Source organism: Oncorhynchus mykiss, chromosome 23, assembly GCF_057628025.1.
Source record: "Oncorhynchus mykiss isolate SJ-2025 chromosome 23, ASM5762802v1, whole genome shotgun sequence".
Lineage (NCBI taxonomy): Eukaryota > Metazoa > Chordata > Actinopteri > Salmoniformes > Salmonidae > Oncorhynchus > Oncorhynchus mykiss.
Window position 1 is genome coordinate 56811867 of NC_143044.1, and position 17671 is coordinate 56829537.

At 45.6% G+C, this 17671-nt stretch overlaps 1 protein-coding gene across 7 annotated transcripts in view; it reads left to right on the forward strand.

The window, feature by feature from the left end:
- LOC110513446 (A disintegrin and metalloproteinase with thrombospondin motifs 14) overlaps positions 1 to 17671 on the forward strand; it is a 140709-nt gene that overhangs the window by 112180 nt on the left and 10858 nt on the right. For all 7 annotated transcript variants that reach the window (XM_090217740.1, XM_090217742.1, XM_090217741.1 and 4 more), the window contains 6 exons: positions 2879 to 3012; positions 5159 to 5282; positions 8487 to 8567; positions 13719 to 13885; positions 16342 to 16507; positions 17481 to 17613. In XM_090217740.1, coding sequence (XP_090073866.1) covers positions 2879 to 3012; positions 5159 to 5282; positions 8487 to 8567; positions 13719 to 13885; positions 16342 to 16507; positions 17481 to 17613 — 805 coding nt within the window. The remainder of the gene's footprint in view (positions 1 to 2878; positions 3013 to 5158; positions 5283 to 8486; positions 8568 to 13718; positions 13886 to 16341; positions 16508 to 17480; positions 17614 to 17671) is intronic.

A 17671-nucleotide genomic window follows, 5' to 3' on the forward strand; every position in this document is an offset into this window, starting at 1 on the left:
CCTCTGTGTTGCTTTCTCTCTGGTATCTTAGACTGGGTATCCTCTAGGGAGTTTTACTAGCCACAGTGCCTCTGCCTCTGCATTACTCTCTCTCTGGTATCTTAGACTGGGTATCCTCTAGGGAGTTTTACTAGCCACAGTGCCTCTGCGTTGCTTTCTCTCTGGTATCTTAGACTGGGTATCCTCTAGAGAGTTTTACTAGCCACAGTGCTTCTACCTCTGCATTGCTTTCTCTCTGGTATCTTAGACTGGGTATCCTCTAGGGAGTTTTACTAGCCACAGTGCCTCTGCCTCTGCCTTGCTTTCTTTCTGGTATCTTAGACTGGGTATCCTCTAGGGAGTTTTACTAGCCACAGTGCTTCTGCCTCTGCGTTACTTTCTCTCTGGTATCTTAGACTGGGTATCCTCTAGGGAGTTTTACTAGCCACAGTGCTTCTGTCTCTGCATTACTTTCTCTCTGGTATCTTAGACTGGGTATCCTCTAGGGAGTTTTACTAGCCACAGTGCCTCTGCATTACTTTCTCTCTGGTATCTTAGACTGGGTATCCTCTAGGGAGTTTTACTAGCCACAGTGCCTCTGCCTCTGCGTTGCTTTCTCTCTGGTATCTTAGACTGGGTATCCTCTAGGGAGTTTTACTAGCCACAGTGCCTCTGTGTTGCTTTCTCTCTGGTATCTTAGACTGGGTATCCTCTAGGGAGTTTTACTAGCCACAGTGCTTCTGCCTCTGCATTGCTTCTTCTCTGGTATCTTAGACTGGGTATCCTCTAGGGAGTTTTACTAGCCACAGTGCTTCTGCCTCTGCGTTACTTTCTCTCTGGTATCTTAGACTGGGTATCCTCTAGGGAGTTTTACTAGCCACAGTGCTTCTGCCTCTGCGTTACTTTCTCTCTGGTATCTTAGACTGGGTATCCTCTAGGGAGTTTTACTAGCCACAGTGCTTCTGCCTCTGCGTTACTTTCTCTCTGGTATCTTAGACTGGGTATCCTCTAGGGAGTTTTACTAGCCACAGTGCCTCTGCGTTGCTTTCTCTCTGGTATCTTAGACTGGGTATCCTCTAGGGAGTTTTACTAGCCACAGTGCCTCTGCGTTGCTTTCTCTCTGGTATCTTAGACTGGGTATCCTCTAGGGAGTTTTACTAGCCACAGTACTTCTGCATTACTTTCTCTCTGGTATCTTAGACTGGGTATCCTCTAGGGAGTTTTACTAGCCACAGTGCCTCTGCGTTGCTTTCTCTCTGGTATCTTAGACTGGGTATCCTCTAGGGAGTTTTACTAGCCACAGTACTTCTGCATTACTTTCTCTCTGGTATCTTAGACTGGGTATCCTCTAGGGAGTTTTACTAGCCACAGTGCTTCTGCCTCTGCCTTGCTTTCTCTCTGGTATCTTAGACTGGGTATCCTCTAGGGAGTTTTACTAGCCACAGTGCCTCTGCCTCTGCATTACTCTCTCTCTGGTATCTTAGACTGGGTATCCTCTAGGGAGTTTTACTAGCCACAGTGCTTCTGCCTCTGCCTTGCTTTCTCTCTGGTATCTTAGACTGGGTATCCTCTAGGGAGTTTTACTAGCCACAGTGCCTCTGCCTCTGCGTTACTTTCTCTCTGGTATCTTAGACTGGGTATCCTCTAGGGAGTTTTACTAGCCACAGTGCCTCTGCGTTGCTTTCTCTCTGGTATCTTAGACTGGGTATCCTCTAGGGAGTTTTACTAGCCACAGTGCCTCTGCCTCTGCATTACTCTCTCTCTGGTATCTTAGACTGGGTATCCTCTAGGGAGTTTTACTAGCCACAGTGCCTCTGCATTACTTTCTCTCTGGTATCTTAGACTGGGTATCCTCTATGGAGTTTTACTAGCCACAGTGCCTCTGCCTTGCTTTCTCTCTGGTATCTTAGACTGGGTATCCTCTATGGAGTTTTACTAGCCACAGTGCCTCTGCATTACTTTCTCTCTGGTATCTTAGACTGGGTATCCTCTAGGGAGTTTTACTAGCCACAGTGCCTCTGCATTACTTTCTCTCTGGTATCTTAGACTGGGTATCCTCTAGGGAGTTTTACTAGCCACAGTGCTTCTGCCTCTGCCTTGCTTTCTCTCTGGTATCTTAGACTGGGTATCCTCTAGGGAGTTTTACTAGCCACAGTGCCTCTGCATTACTTTCTCTCTGGTATCTTAGACTGGGTATCCTCTAGGGAGTTTTACTAGCCACAGTGCCTCTGCGTTGCTTTCTCTCTGGTATCTTAGACTGGGTATCCTCTAGGGAGTTTTACTAGCCACAGTGCCTCTGCATTACTTTCTCTCTGGTATCTTAGACTGGGTATCCTCTAGGGAGTTTTACTAGCCACAGTGCCTCTGCGTTGCTTTCTCTCTGGTATCTTAGACTGGGTATCCTCTAGGGAGTTTTACTAGCCACAGTGCCTCTGCGTTGCTTTCTCTCTGGTATCTTAGACTGGGTATCCTCTAGGGAGTTTTACTAGCCACAGTGCTTCTGTCTCTGCATTACTTTCTCTCTGGTATCTTAGACTGGGTATCCTCTAGGGAGTTTTACTAGCCACAGTGCCTCTGCGTTGCTTTCTCTCTGGTATCTTAGACTGGGTATCCTCTAGGGAGTTTTACTAGCCACAGTGCTTCTGTCTCTGCATTACTTTCTCTCTGGTATCTTAGACTGGGTATCCTCTAGGGAGTTTTACTAGCCACAGTGCCTCTGCGTTGCTTTCTCTCTGGTATCTTAGACTGGGTATCCTCTAGGGAGTTTTACTAGCCACAGTGCTTCTGTCTCTGCATTACTTTCTCTCTGGGTATCTGAAAAACACTTAGTGACAACTGCTGATGTAAAAAGGGCTTTATAAAATGCATTTGATTGATTGATTGATCTTCACCCGTGTAGAGGCTCACAAGTGTGAGTTGAGCTGTCAGTCCAAAGAGACCGGTGAGGTGGTGGTCATGAACCAGGTGATGCATGATGGGACGCGGTGCAGCTACACAGACCCTTTCAGTGTCTGCACCCGAGGGGAATGTCTGGTATGTACAGCTATCTCTCTATCTATACCGCTCTCTATCTATACCTCTCTCTATCTATACCTCTCTATCTATACCTCTCTATCTATACCTCTCTATCTGTACCTCTCTCTATCTGTACCTCTCTCTATCTGTACCTCACTCTATCTATACCTCTCTATCTATACCTCTATCTACACCTCTCTATCTATACCTCTCTATCTGTACCTCTCTCTATCTATACCTATCTATCTGTACCTCTCTATCTATACCTCTATCTATACCTCTCTCTATCTGTACCTCTCTCTATCTGTACCTCTCTATCTACACCTCTTTATACATATCTCTCTACCTGTACCTCTCTATCTGTACCTCTCTCTCTATACCTCTCTATCTGTTCCTCTCTCTATCTGTACCTCTCTCTATCTATACCCCTATCTATACCTCTCTATCTATACCTCTCTATCTGTACCTCTCTATCTATACCTCTCTATCTGTACCTCTCTATATAGACCTCTCTATCTATACCTCTCTATCTATACCTCTCTATCTATACATCTCTATCTATACCTCTCTCTCTATACCTCTCTCTATCTATACCTCTCTATCTGTACCTCTCTCTATCTGTATCTCTCTCTATCTATACCTCTCTATCTGTACCTCTCTCTATCTATACCTCTCTATATCTACAGTGGCTTCAGTGCCTCTCTCTCTCTCTGTTTCTCTCTCTCTCTCTCTCTCTCTCTCTCTCTCTGTCTCTCTGTCTCTCTCTCTGTCTATCTGTTTCTCTCTCTCTGTCTCTCTGTCTCTCTCTCTCTGTCTATCTGTTTCTCTCTCTCTGTCTCTCTCTCTCTCTGTCTCTCTCTCTCCCCCTCTGTCTTTCCATGAAGTCTACTTAATGCTTTGATTGGAGGTTAGATACCATAACAGACATTGGCATTTTCCAGACCAGACCAAAACGTTTGTAGATTGAGGGGCCAGATTCAACATATGTTATGTCTCCCTTACCAATCTGTGTCTTGGATAGATTGGTATCGCTTCTATAGCAGAAGTCTGGAGAGTAGTGTTTCACTGCAAGTCAGACAGCCTAGAAGGAGCCTCCCCCAGCCTAGACTGAGCCTCCCCCAGCCTAGACTGAGCCTCCCCCAGCCTAGACTGAGCCTCCCCCAGCCTAATCTCAGTCAGTGTAAAAGTCAGACAGCCTAGAAGGAGCCTCCCCGAGCCTAGATTGAGCCTCCCCCAGCCTAATCTCAGTCAGTGTAAAAGTCAGACAGCCTAGAAGGAGCCTCCCCCAGCCTAGACTGAGCCTCCCACAGCCTAATCTCAGTCAGTGTAAAAGTCAGACAGCCTAGAAGGAGCCTCCCCCAGCCTAATCTCAGTCAGTGTAAAAATCAGACAGCCTAGGAGCCTCCCCCAGCCTAGACTGAGCCTCCCCCAGCCTAATCTCAGTCAGTGTGAAAGTCAGACCGCCTAGAAGGAGCCTCCCCCAGCCTAGACTGAGCCTCCCCCAGCCTAATCTCAGTCAGTGTACAAGTCAGACAGCCTAGAAGGAGCCTCCCCCAGCCTAATCTCAGTCAGTGTAAAAGTCAGACAGCCTAGAAGGAGCCTCCCCCAGCCTAGAAGGAGCCTCCCCCTGCCTAATGTCAGTCAGTGTAAAAATCAGACAGCCTAGAAGGAGCCTCCCCCAGCCTAGAAGGAGCCTCCCCCAGCCTAATCTCAGTCAGTGTAAAAATCAGACAGCCTAGAAGGAGCCTCCCCCAGCCTAGACTGAGCCTCCCCCAGCCTAATCTCAGTCAGTGTAAAAGTCAGACAGCCTAGAAGGAGCCTCCCCCAGCCTAGAAGGAGCCTCCCCCTGCCTAATCTCAGTCAGTGTAAAAATCAGACAGCCTAGAAGGAGCCTCCCCCAGCCTAATCTCAGTCAGTGTAAAAATCAGACAGCCTAGAAGGAGCCTCCCCCAGCCCAATCTCAGTCAGTGTAAAAATCAGACAGCCTAGAAGGAGCCTCCCCCAGCCTAATCTCAGTCAGTGTAAAAATCAGACAGCCTAGAAGGAGCCTCCCCCAGCCTAGACTGAGCCTCCCCCAGTCCAATCTCAGTCAGTGTAAAAATCAGACAGCCTAGAAGGAGCCTCCCCTTGGTTGATTGACTGACTGTGCCCTTCTCTCTCCCAGCATGTGGGCTGCGACAAAGAGGTTGGCTCGTACAAACAAGAAGACAAGTGTGGAGTGTGTGGTGGGGACAACTCCCACTGTCGCACTGTCAAACTGACCCTCACCAAGATACCAAAGAAAACAGGTAACATTCACCAGGGTGAAACCACACTTCAGAACATGTTGTGTTATTTCAATTATCAATCAATACTTGATGTTGAGAAATAGATATTACAGCTTGAAAGCCCTAAAATCCTCTCCGACATTCTTAGGCAGAACCCTTTTGAGTTCCATGTAGAACCCTTTCCACACAGGGTTCTACGTGGAATCCAAAAATAGTTATACCTGGAACTCAAAAAGGGTTCTACCTGGAACCATAAAGGTTTCTCCTATGGGGACAGCTGAAGAACCCTTTTGAGTTCCATGTAGAACCCTTTCCACACAGGGTTCTATGTGGAATCCAAAAAGGGTTCTACCTGGAACCATAAAGGTTTCTCCTATGGGGACAGCTGAAGAACCCTTTTGAGTTCCATGTAAAACCCTTTCCACACAGGGTTCTACGTGGAATCCAAAAATGGTTCTACCTGGAATCAAAAAGGTTTCTCCTATGGGGACAGCTGAATAACCCTTCTGGAAGCCTTGGTTCTAAGAGTGTAATGTGCGTCATACTGTGTTATGAATTCCCAGTTGGTGACTCTTGACTCTTGATAAGAGTCGCCGGCAGGTGAGTTCACGACACACTACACTATTTTATTTACCCTGTGTTCACCCAGCTACAGCCCTTGACATGTACACAGACTAAACACAAAACACTGCTATCACCGGTTCATATACAACAGTATAATTAGACACGACACGTTTCTCCTCTGTAGAGTCACTAGTAGGCCTGGGGTTGTCTGTATCATGGCTCTCAGAGTAGGACTTTGGTCTTTTAGATAACAATGAATAAGGTTACATGGACAGGGGGGGACCTGATCCTAGATCAGCACTGCTACTCTGAAACCTATGATAGACATCGTCCCTGGTCTGTTGTTATTCTGTGGCTCATTGGATTAACTCCCTGACCAACCCGTTGTCTGGTTGTCTTGTTGTCCTGTAGACCTGCTGAAAATGTTTCATATTGTCTTGTTGTCCTATAAACATGCTGAAGATGTTTCATATTGTCTTGTTGTCCTGTAGACATGCTGAAGATGTTTCATATTGTCTTGTTGTGTTGTCCTATAGACATGCTGAAGATGTCTCATATTGTCTTGTTGTCCTATAGACATGCTGAAGATGTTTCATATTGTCTTGTTGTCCTGTAGACCTGCTGAAGATGTTTCATATTGTCTTGTTGTGTTGTCCTGTAGACATGCTGAAGATGTCTCATATTGTCTTGTTGTCCTGTAGACATGCTGAAGATGTTTCATATTGTCTTGTTGTCCTGTAGACCTGCTGAAGATGTTTCATATTGTCTTGTTGTGTTGTCCTATAGACATGCTGAAGATGTTTCATATTGTCTTGTTGTCCTGTAGACATGCTGAAGATGTTTCATATTGTCTTGTTGTCCTGTAGACCTGCTGAAGATGTTTCATATTGTCTTGTTGTGTTGTCCTATAGACATGCTGAAGATGTTTCATATTGTCTTGTTGTCCTATAGACATGCTGAAGATGTTTCATATTGTCTTGTTGTGTTGTCCTATAGACATGCTGAAGATGTTTCATATTGTCTTGTTGTCCTATAGACATGCTGAAGATGTTTCATATTGTCTTGTTGTCCTGTAGACCTGCTGAAGATGTTTCATATTGTCTTGTTGTGTTGTCCTGTAGACATGCTGAAGATGTCTCATATTGTCTTGTTGTCCTGTAGACATGCTGAAGATGTTTCATATTGTCTTGTTGTCCTGTAGACCTGCTGAAGATGTTTCATATTGTCTTGTTGTGTTGTCCTATAGACATGCTGAAAATGTTTCATATTGTCTTGTTGTCCTGTAGACATGCTGAAGATGTTTCATATTGTCTTGTTGTCCTGTAGACCTGCTGAAGATGTTTCATATTGTCTTGTTGTCCTATAGACATGGTGAAGATGTTTCATATTGTCTTGTTGTCCTATAGACCTGCTGAAGATGTTTCATATTGTCTTGTTGTCCTATAGACATGCTGAAGATGTTTCATATTGTCTTGTTGTGTTGTCCTATAGACATGCTGAAGATGTTTCATATTGTCTTGTTGTCCTATAGACATGCTGAAGATGTTTCATATTGTCTTGTTGTGTTGTCCTATAGACATGCTGAAGATGTTTCATATTGTCTTGTTGTCCTATAGACATGCTGAAGATGTTTCATATTGTCTTGTTGTCCTATAGACATGCTGAAGATGTTTCATATTGTCTTGTTGTGTTGTAGACATGCTGAAGATGTTTCATATTGTCTTGTTGTCCTATAGACATGCTGAAGATGTTTCATATTGTCTTGTTGTCCTGTAGACCTGCTGAAGATGTTTCATATTGTCTTGTTGTCCTGTAGACCTGCTGAAGATGTTTCATATTGTCTTGTTGTCCTGTAGGCATGCTGAAGATGTTTCATATTGTCTTGTTGTGTTGTCCTATAGACATGCTGAAGATGTTTCATATTGTCTTGTTGTCCTGTAGACCTGCTGAAGATGTTTCATATTGTCTTGTTGTCCTATAGACATGCTGAAGATGTTTCATATTGTCTTGTTGTGTTGTCCTATAGACATGCTGAAGATGTTTGATATTGTCTTGTTGTGTTGTCCTATAGACCTGCTGAAGATGTTTCATATTGTCTTGTTGTCCTGTAGACCTGCTGAAGATGTTTCATATTGTCTTGTTGTGTTGTCCTGTAGACCTGCTGAAGATGTTTTATATTGTCTTGTTGTGTTGTCCTATAGACCTGCTGAAGATGTTTCATATTGTCTTGTTGTCCTGTAGACATGCTGAAGATGTTTCATATTGTCTTGTTGTCCTATAGACATGCTGAAGATGTTTCATATTGTCTTGTTGTGTTGTCCTGTAGACATGCTGAAGATGTTTCATATTGTCTTGTTGTCCTATAGACATGCTGAAGATGTTTCATATTGTCTTGTTGTCCTGTAGACCTGCTGAAGATGTTTCATATTGTCTTGTTGTGTTGTCCTGTAGACATGCTGAAGATGTTTCATATTGTCTTGTTGTCCTATAGGCATGCTGAAGATGTTTCATATTGTCTTGTTGTGTTGTCCTGTAGACATGCTGAAGATGTTTCATATTGTCTTGTTGTCCTATAGGCATGCTGAAGATGTTTCATATTGTCTTGTTGTCCTATAGACCTGCTGAAGATGTTTCATATTGTCTTGTTGTGTTGTCCTATAGGCATGCTGAAGATGTTTGATATTCCGATCGGTGCCCGGCACATCGTTATAGAGGAGAATGAGACTTCCTCCCACATAATTGGTAAGTGTGTCTCGTTACAGCAGCATAAAACACCTTTGGGATGAATTGGAATGACGACTGTGAGCCAGACCTAATCACCCAACATCCGTGCCTGACCTCACTAATGCTCTTGTGGCTGAATGGAAGCAAGTCCCCGCAGCATTGTTCCAACATCTAGTGGATAAGCCTTCCCAGAAGAGTGGAGGCTGTTATAACAGCAATGTTCCAACATCTAGTGGAAAGCCTTCCCAGAAGAGTGGAGGCTGTTATAGCAGCAAAGGGGGGGACCAACTCCATATTAATGACCATTATTTAGGAATGAGATATTCAACAAGCTTTTGGCCAAGTAGTGTACATTTACAGTAGGGACATCCGCAGAGCATGACTACAGAACTCAACACACACACACACACACACACACACACACACACATACACACACACACACGCACAACCCCACCCTCACACATTTCCTGTATGATCGTCAGCAGTGCATGACTGCAGATCATTTGACTGTCACCAATTAGCCCTGTAGAGTTTTAGCCTGTTAGTAATGCTCGCCAGCAGTGCATGACTGCAGATCATTTGACTGTCACCAATTAGCCCTGTAGAGTTTTAGCCTGTTAGTAATGCTCGCCAGCAGTGCATGACTGCAGATCATTTGACTGTCACCAATTAGCCCTGTAGAGTTTTAGCCTGTTAGTAATGCTCGCCAGCAGTGCATGACTGCAGATCATTTGACTGTCACCAATTAGCCCTGTAGAGTTTTAGCCTGTTAGTAATGCTCGCCAGCAGTGCATGACTGCAGATCATTTGACTGTCACCAATTAGCCCTGTAGAGTTTTAGCCTGTTAGTAATGCTCGCCAGCAGTGCATGACTGCAGATCATTTGACTGTCACCAATTAGCCCTGTAGAGTTTTAGCCTGTTAGTAATGCTCGCCAGCAGTGCATGACTGCAGATCATTTGACTGTCACCAATTAGCCCTGTAGAGTTTTAGCCTGTTAGTAATGCTCGCCAGCAGTGCATGACTGCAGATCATTTGACTGTCACCAATTAGCCCTGTAGAGTTTTAGCCTGTTAGTAATGCTCGCCAGCAGTGCATGACTGCAGATCATTTGACTGTCACCAATTAGCCCTGTAGAGTTTTAGCCTGTTAGTAATGCTCGCCAGCAGTGCATGACTGCAGATCATTTGACTGTCACCAATTAGCCCTGTAGAGTTTTAGCCTGTTAGTAATGCTCGCCAGCAGTGCATGACTGCAGATCATTTGACTGTCACCAATTAGCCCTGTAGAGTTTTAGCCTGTTAGTAATGCTCGCCAGCAGTGCATGACTGCAGATCATTTGACTGTCACCAATTAGCCCTGTAGAGTTTTAGCCTGTTAGTAATGCTCGCCAGCAGTGCATGACTGCAGATCATTTGACTGTCACCAATTAGCCCTGTAGAGTTTTAGCCTGTTAGTAATGCTCGCCAGCAGTGCATGACTGCAGATCATTTGACTGTCACCAATTAGCCCTGTAGAGTTTTAGCCTGTTAGTAATGCTCGCCAGCAGTGCATGACTGCAGATCATTTGACTGTCACCAATTAGCCCTGTAGAGTTTTAGCCTGTTAGTAATGCTCGCCAGCAGTGCATGACTGCAGATCATTTGACTGTCACCAATTAGCCCTGTAGAGTTTTAGCCTGTTAGTAATGCTCGCCAGCAGTGCATGACTGCAGATCATTTGACTGTCACCAATTAGCCCTGTAGAGTTTTAGCCTGTTAGTAATGCTCGCCAGCAGTGCATGACTGCAGATCATTTGACTGTCACCAATTAGCCCTGTAGAGTTTTAGCCTGTTAGTAATGCTCGCCAGCAGTGCATGACTGCAGATCATTTGACTGTCACCAATTACCCCTGTAGAGTTTTAGCCTGTTAGTAATGCTCGCCAGCTCGGATCAGACATCAGATATTTTCATTTTTGAAATGCTAATCATGTCTATTAGGGCCCGCAGTGTCTGGTGAGTGTGTGTCTCTGTGTGTCTCTCTGTGTGTGTGTGTGTGTGTGTGTGTGTGTGTGTGTGTGTGTGTGTGTGTGTGTGCAAGTGTGTGTGTGTGTGTGTGTGTGTGTGTGCAGAGCTTATCTAACATACTATAGAGACAGAGCATAAACAGGAGAGTGGGTGGGCAGCAGACGAAGAGGGGCAGTAGACATGGTACCATGGTGTTGGACAGATACAGTGTGGTCTCTGACTCATTACTGTCACACCCTGACCTTAGTTATCTTTGTTTTCTTTATTATTTTGGTTAGGTCAGGGTTTGTTGTGTTTTTGTCCTGTCTAGGGTTTTTGTATGTTTATGGGGTTGTTCACTAGTCTAGGTGTTTTGTATGTCTATTGGTTGCCTAGATTTATTGTTGTCTCTGATTGGGAACCATATTTAGGCAGTCATATTCCTTAGGTAATTTGTGGGTGATTGTCTATGTGATGTTGCATGTTTGCGGTTGTTTAGTGTTCTTTCGTCTTACATTAAAAGTACTGTATGTATTCACATCACGCTGCGCTTTGGTCTCCTCACTACGACGATCGTGACAATTACTCTCAAAGCAAACGAATGGTAATGGCCAGCCTATTTATACAGAACCTCTCCCTCATTACTCTCAATGCAAACTAATGGTAATGGCCAGCCTATTTATGCAGAACCTCTGCCTCAATGCAAACTAATGGTAATGTAGAAAGCCTATTTATACAGAACCTCTGCCTCTTAATCTTAACTGGGAAATCCACTAGTATCCATATGAACAGGTGTCCAATCCAAATGGCCTTAAACTAAACCTAACAAGTGTCTTTACCTTCGGTTTTTGCTTTTCTACTGCTGGGTATACCAGGGTATATATATATATATATCACAGACTGTCTGAGGAATGATGCTGGAAAAGGTCTTGAATACAAATTCCTCCTACGGTCCTTTGAATACACTTCAATGGTACATTAGTTTTGGTCAGTGGAAAGGTCAATTCGATCCATTTTGTTAGTCGACAGGTGATATTCTGACTTCATCAGATCCACGCACTTTACTCACATTGACGGCAATGAATTATTTACAAAAATAAAGACATGTAAGCAATTTGCTTGTGTTCGTTCATCTCAGCTGGGAATCAGGTCCTATGTGAGAGGAGTGTTCATCTCAGCTGGGAATCAGGTCCTATGTGAGAGGAGTGTTCATCTCAGCTGGGAATCAGGTCCTATGTGAGAGGAGTGTTCATCTCAGCTGGGAATCAGGTCCTATGTGAGGGGAGTGTTCATCTCAGCTAGGAATCAGGTTCTATGTGAGGGGAGTGTTCATCTCAGCTGGGAATCAGGTCATATGTGAGGGGAGTGTTCATCTCAGCTGGGAATCAGGTCCTATGTGAGGGGAGTGTTCATCTCAGCTGGGAATCAGGTCCTATGTGAGGGGAGTGTTCATCTCAGCTGGGAATCAGGTCCTATGTGAGGGGAGTGTTCATCTCAGCTGGGAATCAGGTCCTATGTGAGGGGAGTGTTCATCTCAGCTGGGAATCAGGTCCTATGTGAGGGGAGTGTTCATCTCAGCTGGGAATCAGGTCCTATGTGAGGGGAGTGTTCATCTCAGCTGGGAATCAGGTCCTATGTGAGGGGAGTGTTCATCTCAGCTGGGAATCAGGTCCTATGTGAGGGGAGTGTTCATCTCAGCTGGGAATCAGGTCCTATGTGAGGGGAGTGTTCATCTCAGCTGAGAATCAGGTCCTATGTGAGGGGAGTGTTCATCTCAGCTGGGAATCAGGTCCTATGTGAAGGGAGTGTTCATCTCAGCTGGGAATCAGGTCCTATGTGAGGGGAGTGTTCATCTCAGCTAGGAATCAGGTCCTATGTGAGGGGAGTGTTCATCTCAGCTGGGAATCAGGTCCTATGTGAGGGGAGTGTTCATCTCAGCTGGGAATCAGGTCCTATGTGAGAGGAGTGTTCATCTCAGCTGGGAATCAGGTCCTATGTGAGGGGAGTGTTCATCTCAGCTGGGAATCAGGTCCTATGTGAGGGGAGTGTTCATCTCAGCTGGGAATCAGGTCCTATGTGAGGGGAGTGTTCATCTCAGCTGGGAATCAGGTCCTATGTGAGGGGAGTGTTCATCTCAGTTGGGAATCAGGTCCTATGTGAGGGGAGTGTTCATCTCAGCTGGGAATCAGGTCCTATGTGAGGGGAGTGTTCATCTCAGCTGGGAATCAGGTCCTATGTGAGGGGAGTGTTCATCTCAGCTGAGAATCAGGTCCTATGTGAGGGGAGTGTTCATCTCAGCTGGGAATCAGGTCCTATGTGAGAGGAGTGTTCATCTCAGCTGGGAATCAGGTCCTATGTGAGGGGAGTGTTCATCTCAGCTAGGAATCAGGTCCTATGTGAGGGGAGTGTTCATCTCAGCTGGGAATCAGGTCCTATGTGAGGGGAGTGTTCATCTCAGCTGGGAATCAGGTCCTATGTGAGGGGAGTGTTCATCTCAGCTGGGAATCAGGTCCTATGTGAGGGGAGTGTTCATCTCAGCTGGGAATCAGGTCATATGTGAGGGGAGTGTTCATCTCAGCTGGGAATCAGGTCCTACAGTGGAGCAAAAAAGTATTTAGTCAGCCACCAGTTGTGCAAGTTCTCCCACTTAAAAACATGAGAGAGGCCTGTAATTTTCATCATAGGTACACTTCAACTATGACAGACAAATGAGGAAAAAAATGATTTTATTTGCAAATTATGGTGGAAAATAAGTATTTGGTCAATAACAAAAGTTTATCTCAATACTTTGTTATATACCCTTTGTTGGCAATGACAGAGGTCAAACGTTTTCTGTAAGTCTTCACAAGGTTTTCACACACTGTTGCTGGTATTTTGGCCCATTCCTCCATGCAGATCTCCTCTAGAGCAGAGATGTTTTGGGGCTGTTGCTAGGCAACACAGACTTTCAACTCCCTCCAAAGATTATAGCATTATATGGTAATGGCCAGCCTATTTATTATATATATATACATTATATACACTATAGCTCCAACCTCAGATGTGCGTCAAGGTCCAGACGTGTGTGTGTGTGTGTGTGTGTGTCGTGTGTGTGTGTGTGTGTGTCTGTGTGTGTGTGTGCCAGACTATCCAACGGATGAAAACACATTGTGATTCAGACGGTTTTCTTTGTGTTTCACAGCTGTGAAGAATCAAGTCACAGGCAGCTTCATATTGAACGCTAAAAGTGGAGATGCCAAGTCCAGAACCTTCATCGACAGCGGTTTGGAGTGGGAGTACGTCTTCGGAAGCGGCGAGAAAGAAACCCTGAAAACAATCGGCCCCCTTCACGAGGGCATCGTTGTTCTGGTAAGAAGACGAAACTGATGGATCTAGTAAGACACACACTCAGACACAGACACAGACACACATACACACCCAGACACGTGCACACACACACACACACACATACAGGCTGAATTTTTAAACATTGACAAGTGACAGTTGGGATGCAGGTGTGTCCCATTCTCATTTTACCCAAAACAGGCCGACCAAAATTATCACTATCCGACACATTCCTTAAAGTCATCATCTCTTCTCTGGCAGTAGCAGTCAGCCATCAGCCTATCTTGCTAGACTAGCCTGCCTAAGTATGCTGCAGAGCTGTCTGTAGTCATCCTGTTTAGCTAGGCTAACCTGCCTAAATATACTGCAGAGCTGTCTGTAGTCATCCTGTTTAGCTAGGCTAACCTGCCTAGATATACTGCAGAGCTGTCTGTAGTCATCCTGTGTAGCTAGGCTAACTTGTCTAACTATACTGCAGAGTTGTCTGTAGTCATCCTGTGTAGCTAGGCTAACTTGTCTAAATATACTGCAGAGTTGTCTGTAGTCATCCTGTGTAGCTAGGCTAACTTGTCTAAATATACTGCAGAGCTGTCTGTAGTCATCCTGTTTAGCTAGGCTAACCTGCCTAAATATACTGCAGAGCTGTCTGTAGTCATCCTGTTTAGCTAGGCTAACCTGCCTAAATATACTGCAGAGCTGTCTGTAGTCATCCTGTTTAGCTAGGCTAACCTGCCTAAATATACTGCAGAGCTGTCTGTAGTCATCCTGTTTAGCTAGGCTAACTTGTCTAAATATACTGCAGAGCTGTCTGTAGTCATCCTGTTTAGCTAGGCTAACCTGCCTAAATATACTGCAGAGCTGTCTGTAGTCATCCTGTTTAGCTAGGCTAACCTGCCTAAATATACTGCAGAGCTGTCTGTAGTCATCCTGTTTAGCTAGGCTAACCTGCCTAAATATACTGCAGAGCTGTCTGTAGTCATCCTGTTTAGCCTGTGTGTATCTAACCAAACGTAGCAGGCGTAAAAGTGTATGTATCTCTGCCTAAACTGGGGGGAAAACTGCCGAAAGGGATTATGGTCATTGTAGTTAATTACCACTTTTATGTGCTGAACTAGGTTGAAAATTTGCTTAATGAAAAACTTCATCTCCCCTCAGCCCATCATCCCACTTAGTTCTTGAGATGAGTTCTCTTGTGAATGATTTGATTTCCCTCTAGAGGAAATGTGCATTGGGTTCACAAATAACGGAAAAAAATGGAATTCAAGTAATTGAACTGACTTTGGTCAATTAGTTGTTTAATAATCGAAAAAAAATGGAAATGTTGGTTAATTGCTCAGCACTATTGTCCACTGTGTGTGTGTGTGTGTGTGTGTGTGTGTGTGTGTGTGTGTGTGTGTGTGATTTTGGTTTTACTATCTTTGTGGGGACCAGAAGTCCTTACAGGGATAGTAAAACGAGGACAATTCGGGACAAGTAGGAACATTTCACCTGTCCCCACAAGGAAATAAGCTATTTTAGGCTTAGGGTCTTAGGCTTAGGTTTGGGGATAGGATTTGGGGTTAATGTTAAGGTCAGACTTAGGTTAAGGGTTAGGTTTAGGGATTAGGACTTTGAATGGGAATCAATTGTTTATCTTTCTCTCACTCTCTTTCTCTCTCTCTGTCTTTCCTCTCTGTCTTTCTCTCACTCTCTTTCTCCCTGTGTCTCTCTCTCTGTCTTTCTCTCACTCTCTTTCTCTCTCTCTGTCTTTCCTCTCTGTCTTTCTCTCACTCTCTTTCTCCCTGTGTCTCTCTCTGTCTTTCTCTCACTCTCTTTCTCTCTCTCTCTCTCTGTCTTTCCTCTCTGTCTTTCTCTCACTCTCATTCTCCCTGTCTCTCTCTCTCTGTCATCGTGTCCTCTTTCTCCCTGTCTCTCTCTCTCTGTCATCGTGTCCTCTTTCTCCCTGTGTCTCTCTCTCTCTGTCATCGTGTCCTCTTTCTCCCTGTGTCTCTCTCTCTGTCATCGTGTCCTCTTTCTCCCTGTCTCTCTCTCTCTGTCATCGTGTCCTCTTTCTCCCTGTGTCTCTCTCTCTGTCATCGTGTCCTCTTTCTCCCTGTGTCTCTCTCTCTGTCATCGTGTCCTCTTTCTCCCTGTCTCTCTCTCTCTGTCATCGTGTCCTCTTTCTCCCTGTCTCTCTCTCTCTGTCATCGTGTCCTCTTTCTCCCTGTCTCTCTCTCTCTGTCATCGTGTCCTCTTTCTCCCTGTCTCTCTCTCTCTCTGTCATCGTGTCCTCTTTCTCCCTGTCTCTCTCTCTCTGTCATCGTGTCCTCTTTCTCCCTGTCTCTCTCTCTCTGTCATCGTGTCCTCTTTCTCCCTGTGTCTCTCTCTCTCTGTCATCGTGTCCTCTTTCTCCCTGTGTCTCTCTCTCTGTCATCGTGTCCTCTTTCTCCCTGTCTCTCTCTCTCTGTCATCGTGTCCTCCTTCTCCCTGTCCTCTTCTAGGTCATTCCACAGGAGGAGGACACTAAGATCAGTCTGACATATAAGTACATTATCCATGAGGACCTGCTGCCGGTCATCACCAATAACAACGTTCTCCTGGCCGAGCTGGATACCTACGAGTGGGCCCTGAAGAGCTGGTCGCAGTGCTCTAAACCCTGTGGGGGAGGTGTGTGTATGGGTGGGCCTGGTTGTGAAGCGGCTCTTTAGACCAGGTGGATTCTCTGTGTGTGTGGGGGAGGGGGGTGGGGGGGGGGGGGGGCTGGTTGTGAAGCGGCTCTTTAGACCAGATTAATTCAATCTCACCTGCTACAGAAAGGTCCCTGATGGTTGTTTCCATTTGTGCCTGGCCTGCCAAGTACCCCTGCTGTGGGTTGGTGCTATTGTCCCAACCTGGCAACCTGCTGTGGGTTGGTTCTATTGGCCCAACCTGGCAACCTGCTGTGGGTTGCTGCTATTGGCCCAACCTGGCAACCTGCTGTGGGTTCGTGCTATTGGCCCAACCTGGCAACCTACTGTGGGTTCGTGCTATTGGCCCAACCTGGCAACCTGCTGTGGGTTTGTGCTATTGGCCCAACTTGGCAACCTGCTGTGGGTTGGTTCTATTGGCCCAACCTGGCAACCTGCTGTGGGTTCGTGCTATTGGCCCAACCTGGCAACCTTCTGTGGGTTCGTGCTATTGGCCCAACCTGGCAACCTACTGTGGGTTGGTGCTATTGGCCCAACCTGGCAACCTGCTGTGGGTTCGTGCTATTGGCCCAACCTGGCAACCTACTGTGGGTTGGTGCTATTGGCCCAACCTGGCAACCTGTGGGTTCGTGCGATTGGGCCAACCTGGCAACCTGCTATGGGTTGGTGCTATTGTCCCAACCTGGTTGATGCAGAGCAGAGCCTAAATGTCCTCAGGGCATGCTGCTCAGGGGTCTCTGACACATTCACATTAAAATGGTTCTTCCTACCCTGTTGCTCTGTCATTGTGTGTGTGTGTGTGTGTGTGTGTGCTCTCTCTCCAGTCTTAGTACATACGGCCACCTGCATTTTCTTTCTGTAAAATTATTTACAGTATAAATTAGAAAATGTTATGTTTTTGTCAGACGTTACAACAGATTGTACTAAACCCATTTAATTGGACCGTCTGGCAGGTATACAGTACACCAAATACGGATGCAGGAGGAAGAGCGACAGTCGACTGGTGCACCGGAACCTCTGTGAAACCAGCAAGAAGCCCAAACCCATCCGGAAGAGGTGCAACGTGAACGAGTGCAGCCAGCCAACGTGAGCTCCTCTCCCCTTCACTCTCCCCCTCTATCCTTTCTCTGTCCATGTCCGAGCC